The following is a 21,140-nucleotide window of genomic DNA, read 5'->3' as shown; positions in this document are numbered from 1 at the left end:
AAGAAATATTACTTTTTTACTCATTGACAGAAAATACATATTGAAGTTTTGTTAAATTTTTTAAAGTTATTCTTATCAGTATTACCGTCCAAGTTGGTACAATAATGGACAATGCAAAAAAAAATAATTAAAAACATAAATTTATTTTTGTATTTGCAGTTAACATGGATTTAAAGCTATTTAAGTATTTAGGCAAATGAATAGTATGTACAATAGTTAACACGTTTCTGAAAACTTCTTTGCAAAAATTGGTCTTTTTCGACAAAAAGTCCGAAAAAAAAGCATTTCTTGAACGTATCATAAATTAAGATTTTTGTGCGATTATTTCTACGACATACAAATTGCATTCGTCATTTATGTTACTGTGGTATTGATATGTGTGTCATTAAAGTGTACTAAAAACTTGTTTCTGACTCACTGTTTGTTATGATTATTAACAAGAAAAATGATAAAAATAACAACATTGAATGATAATCATTGGAAATACACTGTGCAGCATTAAAAATTAACCATTCTCGTTTTAATAGCCAAAATAATTATTTATACACATCCAATCAAGTTATAAATATTTAAGTCTTTACAAACAAAACAACATATTTATAATATAGATGCTAATCAGTTTTGTATTGCTTGTTACAATGTCAAAAGTTATTCTAAATGAATACTAGTAGGGACAAAAAAATCTAAACAAAAGCAATATAAGGCATTGTTTATGAAACCCTCAACAACTATTTTTTTAATGGCATAGACATGAGTCATTCAGCCAGTTGGACAACAGGAACGGAGCCAGGAACGACACGGAAGAAGCACGTGCTGAACTACTGCTTGGATACCGCCCAAGGAAGTCCAAGGAGACGGCTGCAGAAAAGAGAAGAGAGTCCAGGGCAGAAAGAGTAGCAGCAGCCACCCAGAAGGTCACAGTCTACGCCTGGAGCCTCTTCCCTTCGAATCCAGAAGACGACCAAACCTGAACCTACATGCCATGACAAGTTCTCTTGAGAAACTACGTAAAGGGTAACTTTGGCGGTACGTGGACTGGTCCTCACACCATCCTCCGAGCAGTAGGTGATCTAGCCTACGAGTTTCACAATGTTAAGAGGACCATCAACGTCGACGATATACCTCCAATGAGACTCGCAGAACTACAGACTATCGAGCGGACTGAGAATGGAGGTAACTCTAACCTACCAACGATTTAGAGTCTCCAAACCGGGGGGGATATTCCTAGAGTTACGTCAGAACCTCAGGAAACGCCTTCAATGCCCGATAAGTTACAAAATTCAAAATTAATAATTTTTTTTTCTCCCAGCGATCCAACTAATAATGCTTTATTTTATTCTTCAAACGAAGACTTGCCACCTACAATTTTTTATTTTTAAAATTGTGTGTGGGTGATTGTTTCATGTGGCATGGGGGGCAAGGTGGAAGAGGTAGTTGTGAGATTGCCAGCCTTCTTTTTTCGTACTTTCAGTCACTTCAAGATACAATCGAAGAAGTAAGATGTTTTAGCGATCGTTGCGGTGGTCAAAATCTTAACAAATACATCGTAGCGATATGTAGGCACGCTGCTCAAGTGAATAAACAATATTAAAATTATTCACCTTAAATTTCTAACACCTGGTCTTAGTAAAATGGAGTGTGATTCAATGCACTCTATTGGAACAGAGTTTAAATGCGTCGGCAAAGCACTGTGGCCAGGGTAATGGAGAACAATAGCACAGAATGCAATGAAGAAAGAATATAAGCCTTACATTGTACATGACATTGAATCAGAAAACTTTATAAATTGGAAGTCATTTGCCCATACACAGCTTACTATGAGAAAAACAGACACGGGCAATAAACAGGTTCTTTTCCAAAAAACTGCTGGTTTCAATTTAAGAAAGACAACTCTTATAAATATGGATATAAGGAATCCTTCAAAGAAGATGTCTTTAGAGAAAAGCCTCACGTATGCTTCCGAGAAATGTTGCTTTACCACGTTGTTATCCACAAGGCCATCTAATTACCGATGCTAAATATAAAGACCTAATAACTTTGTTTTCTATGAAACCTGATGCCTTAAGTAGTGAGTACTTCAATTTTTATTCAAATTTACCTCACGGAAGAAAAGAACCAGACGAGGATGAATATTAAAATATTTCATTATATCATATTATATTTAAGGCCTTTTTCTTTTTATTTGTAGATTATCGCTATTTTTCTTATTATTTTCTAGTTTTCATTAAGAATTAAATATAGTTACCTATTTTATACTCTTACATTATTTTAGTTGAAGATAAGTTTGTTAATTAAGTGGATAACTTTGTTTTTTCTATAATAAAAAATATAAAAACCAACATTTTTGTGTATATTTCTTTAAATCAGTAAATTGACTAGAAACGAAATTATTTTCTTTTAAAACTTACGTATAATAAGTGTCATGGTTCAAGATATTTCGCTGAAGAGAAATGAATAAAGTGTGTTTGGCAATTATCTCGAAACTTCGAAATTCATGTTACGTAGTTCTTACATTCAGGTGACGTTTAACGATTCAATGTTCACTCCTGAATCAAAAAAGGTTATTTTAAAAATTGTTCGATAATTTATACAAACAAACTTAAGTTAAGTTAACCTTTTGTCAGCAATAAGAATAAAATTAGGTAAATATCAGTTTATGACTAATTAAAAATATATATAGACATGGATATGTTCATAAAGGAAGCAGCTTTTTTACCGATCAGTAAAGTTACCCTAAACGCAAGGAAGCGCTACTTCCTTGCATCATTATTAACCATTTAGTGCCATTGCAGGGAAACTGCATAATACGATATAAATTTACGTTACACCTGAAGCATACCGAAATCAGTTTGCATGCATTTATTGATTTAATTTGGGAAAGGTCAAAATTGAAACGTAGGGGAAGAGATCTATTTTTAGATGCACCGCGTGGGTTTGTTGGGCAACCGCCGGTGTATTGAGGTCACCTAAAAATTTGTTAACTGTTCGCGATTTCCTCAGTTTCAGAGAAGTAATTTCAGATCAACAGCAGATTGTTACTGAATAACTCAGTTACAAACTGAAAATGTAGACAAGCAGATGACATGAAAAATATATTATATTAACAAATTCAATAAATATTTAAAACGTCTTTTTAGACAATTTGTTATATTCAAACCCTTGCTGCTGGCAATTAATTATTCTCATTTTTTTTCTTACGCATTCATTACTTTTATCACTACATCTTTCTCCTCAATTATCCTAACGTATTCGTTAAATTTTTTAATAAATAAATAATAGGTTATGCTTTCTAAATCGCATGTTCCTCTTCTCCTTAAGTTATCACATCCTTATTGCTTGTTTAAACGAACATTAAGACTATCTCTCACAAGTGTTGAAAATTATTATCTCTCAACACGATTATACTATAATAATATCCTTGTAAACTGTCAAGATACAATAACATGTCTATAACAAGGGGGATGCGACATGAAGAAGTTCATGGTAATGAACTAGCAAACTCGCTGTCAAAAAAAAAACTAGACCCAGAATAATTTTGCGAAATCGCGAAAGACGTCTTTATAAATAAAATACAAAAGTGGCTGTAAATAAGTCACAACAAATGAAAAGTCCTGCAGTAGCAAATCCCTTCTAAGAAAATTATTAGCAGCAAAGAATGTTTAACAAGAAAAACGTTGGCGAGTTTTTTGACCTGTTAGAAAAAAACTTTTCAGCTAATCAAATATTTAACGTCGACGAAAGTGGTCTTAGCATAGTTCAAGCAAAGTGTTTTTTTCCCAAAGGGAAAAGAGACATACAGGAGCGCTACGTCTTCAGAACGAGGGTCTCTGATTACTTGCGTTTTGTGTATGAGCGCAAGTAGGAATTATGTGCCCCCTTTGTTTATATTCTTTTAACTGTTAAATGTTACAGCAATAAATTCCTTTGTTATTTACAACTGTAATATTCCAAATTCCACAGAAACGTGACGAGAAGTTTTGACAAATTTAGCATTTAGCCTTATGTACAACCACCAGACGAATCAAAGCCAAAATGTCCATATACCCAAGACAATAAGTAAGGATTCGACTAAAGGAGATCTGTCATTTGGATGAAGATGTCGTGCCAGTTCTAAGAACTCCGGGAGCAATTGGAAGGTGTGGTGACTGTGGATGGAAAAAACAATCGAAGAACGATATATTTTTGTTCGATTTGTAAAAAGTATCTTTATTTGAAACATTTAAATTCAATTTGTAATGACTGTAACAATATTCCGGATTAATTTTATTTTTTTTGCCATCTCTTATATTTTTTATGATATGAAGTCTTAGTGAAATAATGTTTTACTTTTGTTTAAGATAGTTCTTGAAGACTGATATGTTATGTTCTAATGTTAAATTTATTGTAATTTGTTTAGTAAAAAAGAGAATAAACCAAATTATTACAAAAATTTGTGGACTATTTTTTGTGCTACGTAAATAAACATTTTAAATAAACAAAATATGTCAATAATAATAAATAATGTTAAAAAAACTACAAGCAATAGATTATTTTATTGAAATATAAACGAAATTATTCTATAAATAAAAATGGTATTCCATAATCCCCGTCTTTATAAGAATATTTCGACATCCAAATCCTAATGTAATATCAAATATTTTTAATGTCAAATGACAAGAGCTGTCGAATACAAAGACTGTCGTCTGGTCAAAAACAAAGTGAGAGTTTAAATAAAATCTGTTGTTTTAATTAGTTATGGAGTTTTAAGAGTAAATACTAGATACCTAAAATTCCTAGAGATTTATATCTCAAGATACAGTTAAAAGCATCGCAATCATCATCTATTCGATCTCACAATATGCAAAAATGACAATAGACAAATGACATAATAATGTTTTAGTTTCCATAATTTCTTATAGCATACCGCGGAGTACCATTTCTTAGTCAAAGGTTCTACGTACCCTATCCATTCTTTAATTTACGAAGAATCGTGTATAGATTTAAAAAAATAATATAAAATAATAAAATTCATAAATAGAAAGTGGTCAAATTAATAATTTACATGCATAACCATGACAAAATAAGTGAAATTGATTACGATCGAAAGAAATTTCCATTAAACCGCAAACATCTGTTAATCCATTAGAATCGAAAATTATTTTAAATTATAAAAACAACAAATTCCCGATACGTCGATTCTTTAATTAGAGTTTCCGAGTATTTTAGATCTTCCTGCAACTTAAAAGTCGGATAAAAATGCACACTACTTTCTCTACAGTCTTTTTTTTACAATATGTAATTGTTCACACTGCCAATTGCCGTATAAAGTAATCGATAATGGATTTTCTTGTATTTCCTGTTTGTATTGCGGCTATCGAGCGGTTCTGATTTTCACTTTCGTTCAATAGCGACTGCTTGATTGAAAACGAAACTGGTATTGGTAGTAGTTATCAACAGTTCTTTTTTCTTTAAAGAATGTCCTAAAAAGGCTTGGCGAATAACGTAAAGTATACAGTTTCATGGTAATTTATGTGAGGTAAAAGTTTGAGAAAAAAGTTCAAAAAATCACTGAATAACATTAATTAAAACTTTAACTGGAATTAATATTGTATATTATATCGTTTGTCAATCTTTGTTAAAACGTGAGAAGGCGAATAAGGATGAGATAATAAAGATAAAAACCCTTAAGTATTACTAATAAGTTAGTTAAGGGTCTATCTACTGTATACTAAAGAACTTTCAGTTCATATCCCATAACCAGATTTAACAAATTTACCAATGTTTATTCAGGTATTATAGTCTATTTGAAGAATAAGCTGGAGTAAATTCTCAGAATACTCATCTTCGAACCTCAAAATACATAGGCGTGCACATCTTCTAACTAAAACGTAATCTTAAAAGAAAAGTTTGCGTTAAATTTATTTAGATATTTAGAACAAAGAAATTAATCCAATCCAATACTGGTTTAAAATAAAAAAAAAACACATACAAAGAATAAAAATTCTATTATCTGTGAAACATACAGTTAATATAAAATAATAAAATACAATAAATTATACTGAAACGTAAAATACATACACAAAAACTGTAAGTTTTTTTTATATTCCTATTAATAAATAATAATATTCTTAGTACTAATAATATTGGAAATAAGAATGAAAATTATATTAGCGATAAAAAATAAATAAAAAATAAACAATGAAGTTGACGGTAATTAGTTCAAATGTAAAATAAACTTCTGAGCTACAGTTTAAAGTTAAGCTTCCTCATATTCTGTTTCAGACGAAGTGTTATCCGATCCGGAATGAATTATTATAGGTCCTATACTGCTATCTATTACATGATCAAGCTCCCACATATTTTTCTCAATATTTATAACGTGATTAATACATTTTTGCCAATGTTCAGTCGTTATTTCGGATATTGATTTATGAAAAAGAATAGTAACATCTGACAATTTAAAAGTTTTATTATTTCGAGCAACATTACCTTTAACTTCGGCCCATACTAATTCAATCGGATTTAGCTCGCAATGATACGGTGGTAGGCGAAGTATTTCAATTCCTCGTTTTTTGGCTATCTCCTCAATTTTAGCAATCTCTAATAATTCTTCTTTTGTCATTGTATCGTCAAAGATTAAATTCTTAGAAGTTAACCACATTGCAATTTCATCTTTCCTCCATTGAGTAGTTGGTAAACGTTCAACTAATATAGAGTGGTAACTTGCATTGTCCATCACAATAACTGAATTTTTAGGTATGAATTCAATCATCTCTTCGAAATATTCTTCAAACACGTCTCCGTTCATCTCTTTGTGATAATCATAGGTCTTTTTTTATTCAAACAAAAGTAAACCCTCCTTAAGAAATCCATTCATACTACCTATATGGGTAACAATTAATCGTCGACCTTTACCTGTTGGTTCCTTGAAACCAATTGAATATCCTTCCAGAAATGCTTGTCGACATTTTTTTATAGTTTTGTCTTTCCAAACTCTCCCTACAAATGCAAAACTTTCCAAAGTTTGTCTCTACTTATTGTGGGTAAATCGGGATCGTCGCTAATGGCTTGTAAAACTTTATATAAAGTTGGTATTTGTTAAAAAAAAAAGAATGGACCATTCTACGAATTGCATTTTTGAAAAATTCATCCACATTCACTTTCGACAATTTTGGTCTTCCAGGTCTCGGTTTGGGTGGCGGTATAAGAGCTGATTTTTCCTCTTTTAAAATGTTATATACAGTTGATTTTGAATTATCCTATTACTTTAGACGAAATTTCAACTATACTATCAACAGTATTGGAAGGATTGTGTTACTTAAAATAATTGTAGACATTAAGGATAACACTCTTTTCGTTAAGTGATAAATAATTCAACTTTTTTAACTGGTGTATAATCACACGTATATAAACTCAGTATTCACTCTTGCAAAAAACAACTGTGTTAGATCTCTTCACTCGCTTATAATCGACTGAACAAAAATTTTCTGATATTAATGAATGACTATTTAAAGACCATTAACCATTTTATTAATCATTGGTTTTCCAAACAAAATCGAAATTTATACTATTTAAGATAGCGTTCACATTTATCAGAAACCATCTTTCGCTAATCGACTTTTTCTATTTAAACTATCAAAACACCATTAACTAAATACCTATGTATTTTAAGAGTTTCTTTCTTTTCTTGTTATTTAATGGGTCATTATCATAACGACAAAAATAACCATAAATAACGTTACTAAAATAAACAGATTTATATAAATATAATATACTTTGAAAATGGTTTAAATATCTAACAAACCGAAACGAATAATGTAATACCCTTAAAGTACGTCTATGACCAGCTGAATCATCCCTAGCCGACACAGTTCTAACAATAGCAGGTATTTAAATTTTACGATAGTCCATGTGACATGGAAAAATTTCTATTTAAGTAGTCAAACCCAACGTAAAATAAGCTAAAATATTGACGTTGTACGAAAAGCACACGTACTAAAATATGCTTAACAATTTAGTTTTTTTTCTGAGAATTTACTCCAGCTTATTCTTCAAATATACTATAATTGTATCATCCGACTGTTCAAACAGTTATAAAACCAACTTCGCAATGTTAAATGTTCCAAAAGCTAATTTTAAAAAACAATATTGGTATATTTATTGCGTTGTTACTTCAACTCTTTTTATTTATTATTATTTAAAACACTTATTCCACATCAACCACGCAGAATTACTAGTGGGATGACAAACACAATAGTTTTAATATGGTTATGTACATTAAATAGTATAATTACAATTTTACATCTCTTAAATAATTTAATACATTTAAATTTTTCTCTGTCAGGATGAATTTGAAGTCGTCTGAAATTCCATGCATTCTTCTTTGATTTTGGAAACATGGGCAATCAAGCAGGAGGTGTTTCACTCTCAATGAAGTGGAGCAGTTGTTGCAAATTGGTGGCGGATCTTTATTGATTAAAATTTGGTTGCTGAATTTTCCCAGTAATTTTGCCAAATGTTTTTGCAATGAACTTTAATCAGATGTTTCATGTCACTATAAGGATATTTTGTAATTTTTGTAGTATCTTCTAAGTTGATACGGCTTGTAGTTGCTAGTTGATCTGCTTTTTTATTTCCCCAGATTCAAGTGTGCGATGGTACCCAAATGAAAGCTGTGCCCTTTCCCATGGAATAAAGTATTTCTAATTCATTTTTTATTGCTGTATAAATTTGTTTTAATTTCAATAACGTATTAAGTGAATTTGTAATGATGACGCACTTCATCGTGTTACTAGTTTTGACAAAAGTTAAGGCTATTAATATAGCTGTGGTCTCGCCTGTGAGTATACTACAATTTGTAGGTAAGTGTATGCTGTGGGAGTTTTCTTCATCAGAATAGTAAGCAGCATCATGTTCATCTGTGGTTTTAGAGGCGTCGGCAAAGATTTGTAAGTATTTGGTGTAAGCGAGATGATGCGGTAAGAAGTGGGTTTATCTTTAGGTTTATTTTGCTTGATTATGGGAATTATTACTGCCTGGGACCAAAGGTCAGGAAATTTATGTTTTAAAAAACAAATATTAAATAAATCTAGTAAAACTAGTTCAGCTGCAAATGGAAAGTTTTTTATAAATATGTATTAGTGGTATGTCATCGGGTCCAGCCGAGGTGTTTTTTAAATCAGAAATAGCAAATTCTAAATCTTGAAGAGTTATGGCGATGTTTAAAGGATCATTGCTATCGTTTTGGTGATAATAGAAGATTCTATAGTTTCCATGTGCGTTAACATTTCCTGAGGTATATTATTATTGTTAGAATTTTGTTGATAAACATCAGCGCAAATGTTTCTGCAATAGCTTTGTTACAAGTAATTATTGTTTGACCAAGAGTTGTGGTTATTTGTCTAAAAGAGTTGAAACCTTTGAGTTTACGAAGTTTAGTCCAAATGACAGCTAAAGGAGTCGATGAATTTATAGAAGAGACATAATTTTTTCATGTATTTCTTTTGCTTTTTTATGAGATATCTCGTTCTTGCTTTAAGTTTTTAAAAGTTTCTTCCGTATTATGCTTTTTAAGTTTATTAAACGCGAGTTTTGTTATAGATAGAGCTAGTGCGATTTCGCTGGTCCACCAAGACACTGGTTGTCTATTACAAAGTTTAGTTTTACCGATATTAGTTAAGGCTGCTTCTGTTATGTTATTATTTAATGACCTAATGTCACTGCTTAATGACATTAATTTTAACTAATTTTCAATTTTCTTTTGGATGTCGATCTGGTAGGAGTTCCAGTTGGCATTCTTTAATTTCCAAGATTGATATATTGGAAATTTAGGAGATTGAGTGATAATGATTGGCTACGGCTACATAATGTTAAATCTATGGCCGAAAATGAGCCGTTGTAAGAATTAAATCGGGTCGATATTTCATTATTAAGTAGTATTAAATCTGAGGAATCAATGAAGTGATTCATTAAGTTACCGAATTTGTCAGTTTTATGACTTCCCCATGCCGGATGATGGGAATTTATATCACCTAAAATTATTTTTGGGTTTGGAATTTGATCTATAAGATTTCTAAATTCTTATTCTTATAAAGCAATGGCTGGTAATGTGTTTTTGGTAAGTAACTGTTCCAGCTACAGCTTCAAGACTAGTACTTAATGCAATTGGTTTAGCTTGTATATCTGTTCTAGTGAAGATAGCTACTCCGCCACTGGTTTGGTGTGCTTTTCTATTTTTTAGAAAACATTGATAATTTCGACGATTTATATTGGTATTTTTAAAATGGGTATCTTGAAGACAAAGTATTTTAGGAGATATTTCATTGATTAAAATAATTGTTCAATATGGGTGTAAAACCCAAACAATTTCTAAATATTTTATTTTTTTTTTTTTCATTATATTGTGAATATGTGAATTATTATTACTGAAGTTGTCACACAATTTTTTCTACAAAAATCAGAATACGATTTCTCACATCCAGCTCAAAACAAGTCCGCCCTAGTCTATCAAGATTCCTTATCCAAAATTTGTTTGGTATTTTGATTCTACTATCTAGAATGACATGAATAGTGAATATTGAATACCTATTTTTGTCATAATGTAAATTTCTATCTTAATCGATATTACGATATTTAATTATTTTTATCTTTTCAATTCTTGTTTTCCCTATTTGTCATTTTTGATAGTCCTACGTCACTTTTATAGGCCAATACAATAATATTACATACTTATCATTTGTGGTATTAATAATGAGAATTTTTAGTGGAATACCAACTGATAATAATGAACCATCTTAATATTTTTAGTACGAGTATTTTGCACGTCATTTCCATAAACTCCATTGTAGTAGTATAATTATTTTGTTTTCAAGAAAAAAACAGTTTATTTATTATTTTATGCTCATTAAAAGTTGTTAAATTTAGCTTGTTATATTTCTTGTATGATTGAAAACTATAAATATCAGTTTATTTATATGATTTATGTTTCTGTTTGCTATTAAAGTCATGTTAATACAATAAATTTTAATGTTACAGAACACTATGAACATGTTTGGATGTATGGTTTGTTTAAATAACGAAAATTTTGCAACAGGAAGATATATTCGGTCAATAAACAATGTATTTATTAAAGTTTGACAGCACACTAAAGCGTCGGCAATCTTAAAAAGGTAAATCTTAAGCATGAATGCACAGTTCATATTATGAATTTATTTAATAAATAAGTATCTACTGGATCTGATTACCTGATTTATACTCAGATGCAAAAAAACCGCAACGGAGAAAATTTTGGTCAAATTCAAAGAATTTCAGTTTTTTTAATTCTAGCCCTATTTTAATGATTTTTTTAGCACACTCTGTAAAAATTTATAAATTTTAATTTAGTATAGTGAGTTTTTTAATAAAATTTTGTATTTGACTTATCATACGGAGTTAATTGAAAGGTGGTTTTTTATCCTAACTTTGAAACATCCTGTGGGAATTCCGTTAGGGGGCATTGGTGACTGATATCGACGGAATGTCATATCGACAACCCAAAAGCACTGTATTTAAATAATGATTAAAAGCAACGACATGATCTTGGTTTTAATGACAATGATAACAATAACAAAACATAAAAAAAAACAACTTAAATATAACTTAACCTAAGTACGCATATAACAAAGAAAAACTACTAAAAAATAACTTAATACTTTGTATTGCCCCCCATAGCCTTTATAACTGCCTGAAAAAAACATTACTCCATTGTCCTAAATTCCAATGTAAATATTCCCTGAAAAATTGTAGTCTAGCCACTCTGTACCATGGAAGTAATTTGGGTCCAGTTGCTGGTCTGCAACTTTGCCAACCAAATTCATGTAATCTTCGACGAACTGTAAATACACTTACATTATTGCCTCGAACCTCTTGAAGCTGAGTTCTTATAAAACGATCATCTAAAGCGGTAGTTTTGCGCTTCCTGCCACTTCCCGCTTTGCACTTATTTGTTCCAGTTCGTATAAGACATTCCACTACCCATTGGATGGTAAAGCGATATGAGTGTGTAGTACTCTAGCCACATATTCATAATTTCGCCTACTTCAACCAGAGCAACGGCTTTCGCACAATCTTCGACACTAAGAACCATGATCAATCATAGGTAAACAAAATGCAAGTGTCAATATGACATAATAATAACAGCCACCTCGTCGTATTACAAAATCATCATCATCATCATCAATCAGCCCTGAGTTGTCCATTGTTGAACATAGGCCTCCTCTAGACTTTTCCATCTGCTTCTGTTCTGCGCCTCTGCTATCCAATTGGTCACAATTCTTTTGAGGTCGTCGGTCCATCGCGTTGGGGGTCTTCCTCCTTTCTTATTCTATTTCTTAAGCTTATTCCAAGCATTGATCTCTCCATCTTTCGTTGTGTCCTTCTCAATTTTTCGGCTGATGTTTTTGTGAGAGTTAAGGTTTCTGCTCCGTATGTGAGGACTGGTAGAACGCACTGGTTAAAAGCTTTTCTTTTTAAATGGATCGGTATATTTGTTTTAAATACGTCTCTCATTTTTCCGAATGCAGCCCAACCCAGACTTCTTCTGAGTAGCTCGCATGTTTGGTTATCTCGCGTTAACCTTATTTCGTGACCCAAATACGCATATTTTTCCACAAGTTCTATGGGCGACTTTTCGATTTCTATTAGCTCATTGGGGACGAGATTGGTCATCATTTTTGTTTTTCCATAGTTTATTTTTAAACCGACTTTCTAGGTTACTTGCTGTAGTTGTTGTAGCATAACTCTGGCTTCTCCTAAGTTGTCTGTTATGAGAACAATATCATCGGCATATCTGAGATGATTGAATATCTTTCCATCGATGCTAGTACCCTTTGATTCCCAATCTAGCCGTTTAAATGCGTACTCCATAACTGTTATAAATAGTTTTGGCGACAAGGTATCTCCCTGCCGCACCCCTCTGCCAATTTTTATCTTCTCAGTCATGCAATGGAGGTTAACGGTTGTTGTCGCATTTTCGTATATATTTCGAATAATATTTGCATACCTGTGATCTATTCTGCATTCTGATAGTGCTTTTAAGATAGCAACTGTTTCGACCGTGTCAAATGCTTTGTGGAAGTCGACAAAGATAAGAGCAAGGGGTCTGTTATATTCGATAGACTTTTCAACTAGAGTTTTAAGGCATTGCAAATGGTCGTTTGTTCCGTGTCCCGCTCGAAATCCTGCCTGTTCTTCTGATTGATAGAAATCGAGTTTTGCTTCTAATCTGTTTGTCAGTATTCGAGTAAAGAGCTTGTATAGGTGGTTAAGCAAACTAATTGGCCTATAGTTTTCGAGATCTGATTTATCCCCTTTTTTTGTGAAGGAGGATTGTAACCGAATTCTTCCATTTACTTGGAATGTTTTCACTATGCAGACATAGATTAAAAAGTGTTTGGATTCGGGACATCAAAAGTGGACCTCCTAGTTTAATTGTCTCAATGACTACACCATCTTCCCCCGGAGCTCTATTATTTTTCATATTTTTGAGGGCATGTTGAATTTCCTCTCGTGATATATCTGGTATATCCTCCGATCCTACATTATGTACCTTTTGTATTGGTTGTTCGATGAGCTCTGGAATAACTTGACTTTTATATAATGTTTCATAGAAACTTTCCACTATATGTAATATGCTTGGTTTATCTGAGATAATATTTCCATTTTTGTCTTTAAGTTGGAAAATTTCTTTTTTGCCATTTTCCATTTTTCTCCTCAATGCTTTCATGCTTTTGTTGTCTTCTATAGTTTTTATAATTTTCTCGTTGTTGTATTTTCTAATATCCCGGCTGATGGCTTTAGAGATTTCTTTATTGATGCTGTTTATATCTTGCGAGTCAACATTTTCTTGACTTCTCAGCATTCTACGATCTTCAATTTTTTGTTTCGTTTCTTTACTAATTTTTTGTTCTTTTCCATGTTTAGGGCCAAATTTTTCCTGAGCTTGTGTTAATGTATCTACTATTTCTTCGTTTAGGTTATTTACGTCTTCTCTTGTTGTATTTCTGAGTAAGTTACTGGTGATATATTTTTCAAAGTCAAGTTCATTCGTTGGGCGCATCCAAGGTTTGAATTTTTTACTTTTTATCATCTTGTCTTTCTTGCTTAATATTGATTTCTACAGTTGCTATTACAAAATAACTCCAAAATAATCATAATTAAAAAAGTCCTAAATTGTGGGTGGTAAATTTATTTGGCTCTAAAAAATGAACCAAGGCATATTTTGACATGAAACAAAAAACACAATGCGTATGAGACATGGTTGCAACCGAAAAATAAGGTTTTACGAAAATTCGCAAACGAAATTATTCCACAGGATATTTCCAATTTAGGATAATAAAACCACGTTTTAATTAACCCCGTACAATAAGTCAAATATAATATTTTATCAAAAAACTGACTATACTAAATTTAAATTTATAAATTTATTATAAATAATATTATTTATTTTAACACAGTGTGCTAAAAAATCATCAAAATAGGGTTAAAAATAAAAGAATTAAAATACTTTGAATTTTACCAAAATTTTCTCCGTTGCGTTTTTTTGCATCTGAGTGTATTTGCTGGAGTTATAATGGGGTAGTGATGCGTCTCAAATAGCCCTCTCCTACTCAAAAGCCAACCTCTGACCGCTCATTTACACTGAGCAGTCGTACTAAAAGATTTTTAAATTTAAAGTCACAATGCGCATTATTACGATTTATCAATGAAAATTCTAGACAATCCATGATTAATGCAATTTAACTGCATAATTCAATCTGATCCAACGAATATAAAATTTCACTTCCTTATTATATTTCTCTCGTAATAAAAACTGTGAATCATCACCGATGCATGAATCAGGTTGTAGATGAATTGGTTTGTTGTTATTCTTTTAAAACAATTAACTGTTAAAAACGTCGGAATTAAAACATTAAGCTATACACCGTATAGATACCAGTTATGCATTAGAATGAAAGGAAGTAAAAATTTGCACAAACGGTATTTACCGAACGTTCTATATTCGATAACTTATTTGTATTAATGTTAAAGTATGTACGGAGTAACAAGCCTACCTTCAGCGAAGAGTGTAGGAAGCTCGAATTTTGGAAATAACAATGTGCTATAAATAATATCTGATAATTTGTCAAAAAAGTACAATTTCTACTCGCACAGAATATTGAATTGTGTGATATGAAGTATACGTTTCATGGATAAATACACCAACTATTCTGACAGTTATTCGAAGAATCTGATTTTTAGTTGACAATCGACAATTATATGTTGATGTTGATAGGTTATGATATTTCTTGCCGCTAAAAGTTAATTTTTATTACAATTTCGCAAATTATTTGGTGAATCGGCTCCAAAAATTCTGATACATACAAAGTATTTTTGATAAGACATTTAAGGACATTGCTAGGTGTTTTTATTTTAATAGAACTGCACCCTTTACCAGACAAAGATTTATATTGGTTAAGTGATCCTTTTTATAATAATCCTGTTATCTCCAAAGCTTTTACAATAACCAGGTTCAAAAAAGTAATAGAAAATATCCATCTAAATGACAATTCAGCAGCTGCAGAGAGAGGTTCACCTAACTTTGACATACTGTGTAAGATAAGGCCATTTGTAGATAGACTAAATGAAATTTTCAAAGAACAAGCCAATCCTGGAAGTCAATTTTCTATTGATGAATATATGATGAAATTTAAAGGACGTAGTTCTATCAAACAGTATATGCCTAAGAAGCCAATTAAGCTTGGTTATAAAATTTGGGCAAATTCTGATGTTATTACTGAGTATCTGTATTTATTATCTACACTAGAAAAACCGAAGGCATTGAAAATAATGGCTTGGGATACAAGGTTGTAACTGAATTATGCCAAGATATACCACACAAACCTTAAGTTGTTTTTGATAACTTTTTGACAAGTTCCTAGCTTTTGAAAGATTTATATGCTAAACAGCTGTTTGCTATAGATACAGTCAGACCTAGTCGCAAAGGTTTACCCGATTTCATGAGAAAAAACAGAACAAAAAATGAAAAACTTCGAAAGAATGAATTCTATTGTTTGAACAGTAGTCCTCTAACAGCAATAAAGTAGTTGGATACAAAAGAAGTCACGGTTATTACAACTGCCAATGAATCACATGAAGTAACCATGATAAAACGTATACAAAGAGATGGCACAAATAAAAATATAATGTGCCCAAAAGTTATTGCAGATTATACACTAAACATAGGAAGTGTTGATCTCTTTGACCACTTTAGGGCATCATATTCCATAAGTAGGAAGTCTAGATCGTGGATTAATGCATATATTATGTACAAAAGAATTCATGATCAAAAAAAATTCTTCCCACAAGGATTTTAGGCTTCGCCTTGGAAGAGCTCTTATAGACGACTTTACAGTAAAGGCATATCCACCTGTGATATTTAAAAATAAAAAAACGGGAAACTTTGGTGTTCCAGACGAAATTCGACTAAGAATTGTAGGACCATATTTACCAGATGTTCAAAAAAATTATACAAGATGCAGATTTTGCTCAACAAAAAAAGAAGAAAAACGAACTAACATTATATGTTGTTATTTTCAAGTAGCTTTATGCCCAAAAAAAATGTTTTAAATCATGTCACACTGCTGTAGTTGAGACCTAATTTTTTTTTGTCACCCATATATGCATTTTGGTGTTTTCTTATTAAATAAATTTTTTCACAAACTGTACAAGGGTAATTAATTTTCCATCTACAATCATTTTTTTAAGAACAACGGGAAAATAGTTCCCATCTCATGATGCAGTAAAAGTTTCGATAACCACGATATAATACGCCTTTTCTATTGACCATATCCCCCAGGTATTCCAGGTAAAAATAGCCCTCAGTAATTTTTCGATTTTTCAAGCGATTTTTCAGCTTCGTTTCATGGGGTACAAAACTAGAAACAACTTATAAATTTAATTTAATTAAGTATTTATTTCTTTGAATAAAAAAAAACAAAAAACTAGTGTTACCTATTTGTTGATGTAGATAAGTGACTTAAATGATTTTAATTAATAATTAATTAAACAATCAATGTTTATTTTTGATTTTAGTAATCAAAATACGTAAATTAAGGTTATAAACTAATTAGAATTAAATTCCCTAATGGAATAATTACAATTCATTTAGACAGGTACTCGTAAATAATACGGATGCACTTTTTTGCTTTTACTGAAAATTTGTTGCGTGTGGCGTTAGCAGATTATTGGAATTATACGATGCAAAACATACCTCTTTATTTTTGGATAACACATTTTTAAAAAAGAATAAAAAAACTTGAAATAATTCATGGATATAATAGAATAGACAATGACAATAATTAATTAAGTATCTACTTACATGCCATCAAAAAAAGTAAATAAAAAATACTTAATAGTTTTTATGTTATCGCACGAAAGTATTAAAAAATGATCGTTATCAGTGTTAAAACCTTTTGGTTTATATTTTAGTAAACATTGTATTGATAATGATGTTTGGATTTGTGATCTCATAATTTTAGTAAAAACAATACGTTATTCAAAATCCACTTACTTTTTAAATGCCACTTCGTAACTCTTGATTTCCTTCCTGGTGAATTCGTGAAATTCGGTGTAAACATTCACTACCCTGTATTTGATTTTTACCTCATCCCCGTTGTCGAGGGCATCGTTGATCTCCTGTCTCCTCACCAAAACCTGGTTCAATTCTTGATCAGCTGGCATTTTTGATTTTTTTTTTTTTTCGATAAGTAAACGAAATCGGCCACGGGATGAATAAATGTAAGTGGATTAATGAATGAAATGGGGTACAAAACACTGAGAATTTAGATAATGAACGCGAACAAAACGTACACGTGAGAAAGGATGAAGTCGACAGACGTCAGTTCTGTTGCGAGGCAACTAACATACGGTTTTTGAACGAATAACACAAGTTAAAGTTTTAAATTGGTTTTGCAGTGACAAGGAAGAACCATGCCGAGATTGCTGTTAAGCGCAAGCGTGTGCGAGATTGGCAAGTGGAAGGAGGCATTCTCACGTGTTCATTGAATACGTGATTTTAGATTCTATATACATATTTCTTTAGGTTCGGATTATTTATTATGGTTAAAAGAAAAATGCACATATTTGTCAACATAGTTTATATACAATACAATAGCGCTTAAAAGAGATAATAACAAATATTTATCATTTAAAAGGTCAATATTGTTTTACGAGGGTTGACAAATCATTGAGTTAATTTTAGTTACCTATATAGATTCTTAATTTATTCTTATTCTCTCTCTAAAACAAATGCCGCTTCAGGTCTTTTATGACTAGGATTTTGATGGATTTTTGCTGCTAAATAATAAATAATATTATGTTTTATATTCTGTTTGTAGGTATATCTGAGCGTGATAAAGGTGAGCCATTTAAATTTTCCGGTACACACGACGATGAATCATCAGATAATAAATTTTACCAATTAGTGATTCAACAGGGTTTTCGCATTGGGTGTATAAGTAGCAGCAATGGTGTGGAAGGAAGGCTGCTAAGAATAATATAGAAGGGTCGCCGCGTAAAAGCAATCAAATTGAGATGTTTGCTTTTACGAATATGAGTGAAACAATGGTATTGCGAAGGATAATTTTAACTTTTAAAATTGTTATATTCAGATCTACTTAAAAATGTTTAATACAAATATATGTATGTACAGAAATATTAAAGCCTTGATTTATCTCCGTTCTTAAGTCGAAATCAAAATCAGATATAGTGGAAATAATTCTATAATTCTGGTAGATTTGACCTGTTCCGATTTATGATAAAAGAAGTGGTTAGACAGGGTTGAGTGCTGTCCCTGTCCCTGTAACCTGTACAGCGAAGCTATTTTCAAGGAAGCAATATCAGAGGAACAACAGGGTATATCCATAAACAGAAAAACCTTGAACAACATAAGATTCGCAGACGACACCGCTGTTTATGCAGACAATCTAGAAACACTGCAACGCTTAGTAAATAGATTACATCAAGTCAGTATAAAATTTGGACTACAAATGAATGTTAAGAAAACCAAGTGCATGATTATTTCTGAGCAACATACAGTAGGAAGGCTACGTGTTCTCGACTTTATTGTATGATATGGAGAGCTGGACACTAAAAGTGGATAATATAAAGAAGTTGAGAGATAATATAAAGAATCATTCGAGATGTGGTGCTATAGAAGGATTTTGAAAATACCATGGACCCAACGAGTTACAAATGCAGAAGTGTTAAAAAGGCTACAAAAGGATTGCGAGGTCATAAAGTAGGTACATCAAAACAAGACCACATTACCAGAGGTGCAAAATATGAGATATTAAGGCTTTTAATGCAAGGTAAAATCAAGGGTAAAAGATCCATAGGAAGACGAAGAATTTCCTGGTTAAGAAACCTAAGAGAGTGGTAGTTGCAGCTCAGTGGAACAGTCAATGGGACCACTCTACTGAAATAAAACAAAGTATATATAGGGAAAGCAAGATCAGCGTTCGTAAAGATGAAGTATCTTTTCAGAAGTCACGATTTACCACTTAGAACCTACCAAAATCTCTATCATCAGATGCTATGTATTTTCTACATTATTATACGGAATAGCTGCATGTACGCTCTCTGAAGCTTCTTTAGGAAAGCTCGAGGCCTTCGAGATGTGGTGTAACAGAGGCATCTTACAAATTTCATGGGTAGATTGTATGACTAATATTGAGGTACTACGTAGAATGGGCAAGAAATGCGAGATCACTAACCAATCAAAGAGCGCAAATTAAGGAAGTGGTTCAATGAAAATGCGTATGTTAGAGAAAATCGATTTTTTCTCTTTTTTGAAAGAAGAAAACAGAACTATTCTTTTGTCTTATTATCAAACATACATTGTGAATTCGACAACGAGGTTTTTGTACATCCCAAACTGTATTATAATAACGAATACTATAATTGAAGAAAACCTTTCCTCTTTGCCCTCACTTTTCCTGTTTCCAATTGTTACCCGATTTATTTTGCCTATCTTTACGCCCCTGTACTCCGTAAAAAATACTTGGTTTTTGTCAATTTTAATATTTATCAAGTAGTTTTAGGTAATATCAATGTTTTTATGATTTTAGTTTAATGAGGGAAAGCCGAATCTTTCCATATTTTTGTTCTTTCTATTTTTGTACTTACTATTTATTTCAGTCTTAAAATACTCATAATCAACGATATAACATAAACTATACATATATCTACATAATCCATCTCTGCAATAGTAATACCTTCTTTTTACCTTGAAAGATACATTAAAAAATCACACGAGTTCTAGTTTTCATTTGGTAAACAACGTACAGCTAACCGGAAGTAATACCAGTAAAGAACCCTAAAAGTAGCACACGCATTCGACTACATGTTCAATATTTGCAATTAATTCAAACCACAACCCTGTCGCTACTTTTTAACCCTTTAAAACGAAGGGGAAAGCAAATGGTTTTGGTTCATTTAATATGATTATATCACCGTCGAGAACGAAAGTGACCATGATTCTAAGCATGCAATCGGAAAACGTAATCGAATAATCAATATTCATGCTGGTTGAAAGTGAAAAGGTACGTCTTAAAGATGGAATAAATTTATTTGAATTCTTTATCGGTAAACTAGATAACGCTTGCAATCTGTTAAGGTAAAAATATGGTGAATATTTATGAATTTTCACGATGTTTAGAAAATTTTTTCGTTGGGTCACAGTCAAGTTCATATTCGCCTACGAAATTGTGACATCCTGTTTATACAATGGGTGTTTGTAAGTTTTAATATTTTTTGAAATTATTTATTCAAAGAAAGACAAACACTACTATATATGTACAAAACGGAGACCATGATTATTTCTTCAGTTTTTATTTTCTATTTAATCAACCATAAAACAATTCCCTTTCGGACATAGTAGGTAGTAGGGGAGCTCCGGGAGGGTTTGGATTGAACAGCGGGAGGCATTGGACACTCTCATAATTCCCATCACACTAGGCACTCGACAACAAGCGTAAATATAACGTAATATAAGCGCCTAACCGAAGGACGATTTCCCGAAGAAGCCATGCGAAGTGCAACAGCTGATGTTTTATCTGAAAAGGTTTCTATCAGAAAAAGCGTTT

At 31.7% G+C, this 21,140-nt stretch overlaps 1 protein-coding gene across 1 annotated transcript in view; it reads right to left on the bottom strand.

Annotated features, from left to right (window-relative positions):
• The window catches only part of Swip-1 (EF-hand domain-containing protein D2 homolog Swip-1), an 81,433-nt gene extending 63,471 nt beyond the window's left edge, over positions 1-17,962 (bottom strand). The window contains exon 1 of the mRNA XM_072536576.1: positions 17,567-17,962. Within this exon, the coding sequence (XP_072392677.1) occupies positions 17,567-17,736 (170 nt within the window). The 5' untranslated portion in view covers positions 17,737-17,962. The remainder of the gene's footprint in view (positions 1-17,566) is intronic.
• Positions 17,963-21,140: the final 3,178 nt, after the last annotated feature.

The sequence above is a fragment of the Diabrotica undecimpunctata genome, chromosome 7 (assembly GCF_040954645.1).
Source record: "Diabrotica undecimpunctata isolate CICGRU chromosome 7, icDiaUnde3, whole genome shotgun sequence".
NCBI classification, from domain to species: Eukaryota; Metazoa; Arthropoda; class Insecta; order Coleoptera; family Chrysomelidae; genus Diabrotica; species Diabrotica undecimpunctata.
This window is presented reverse-complemented; position numbering and strand designations above follow the sequence as displayed.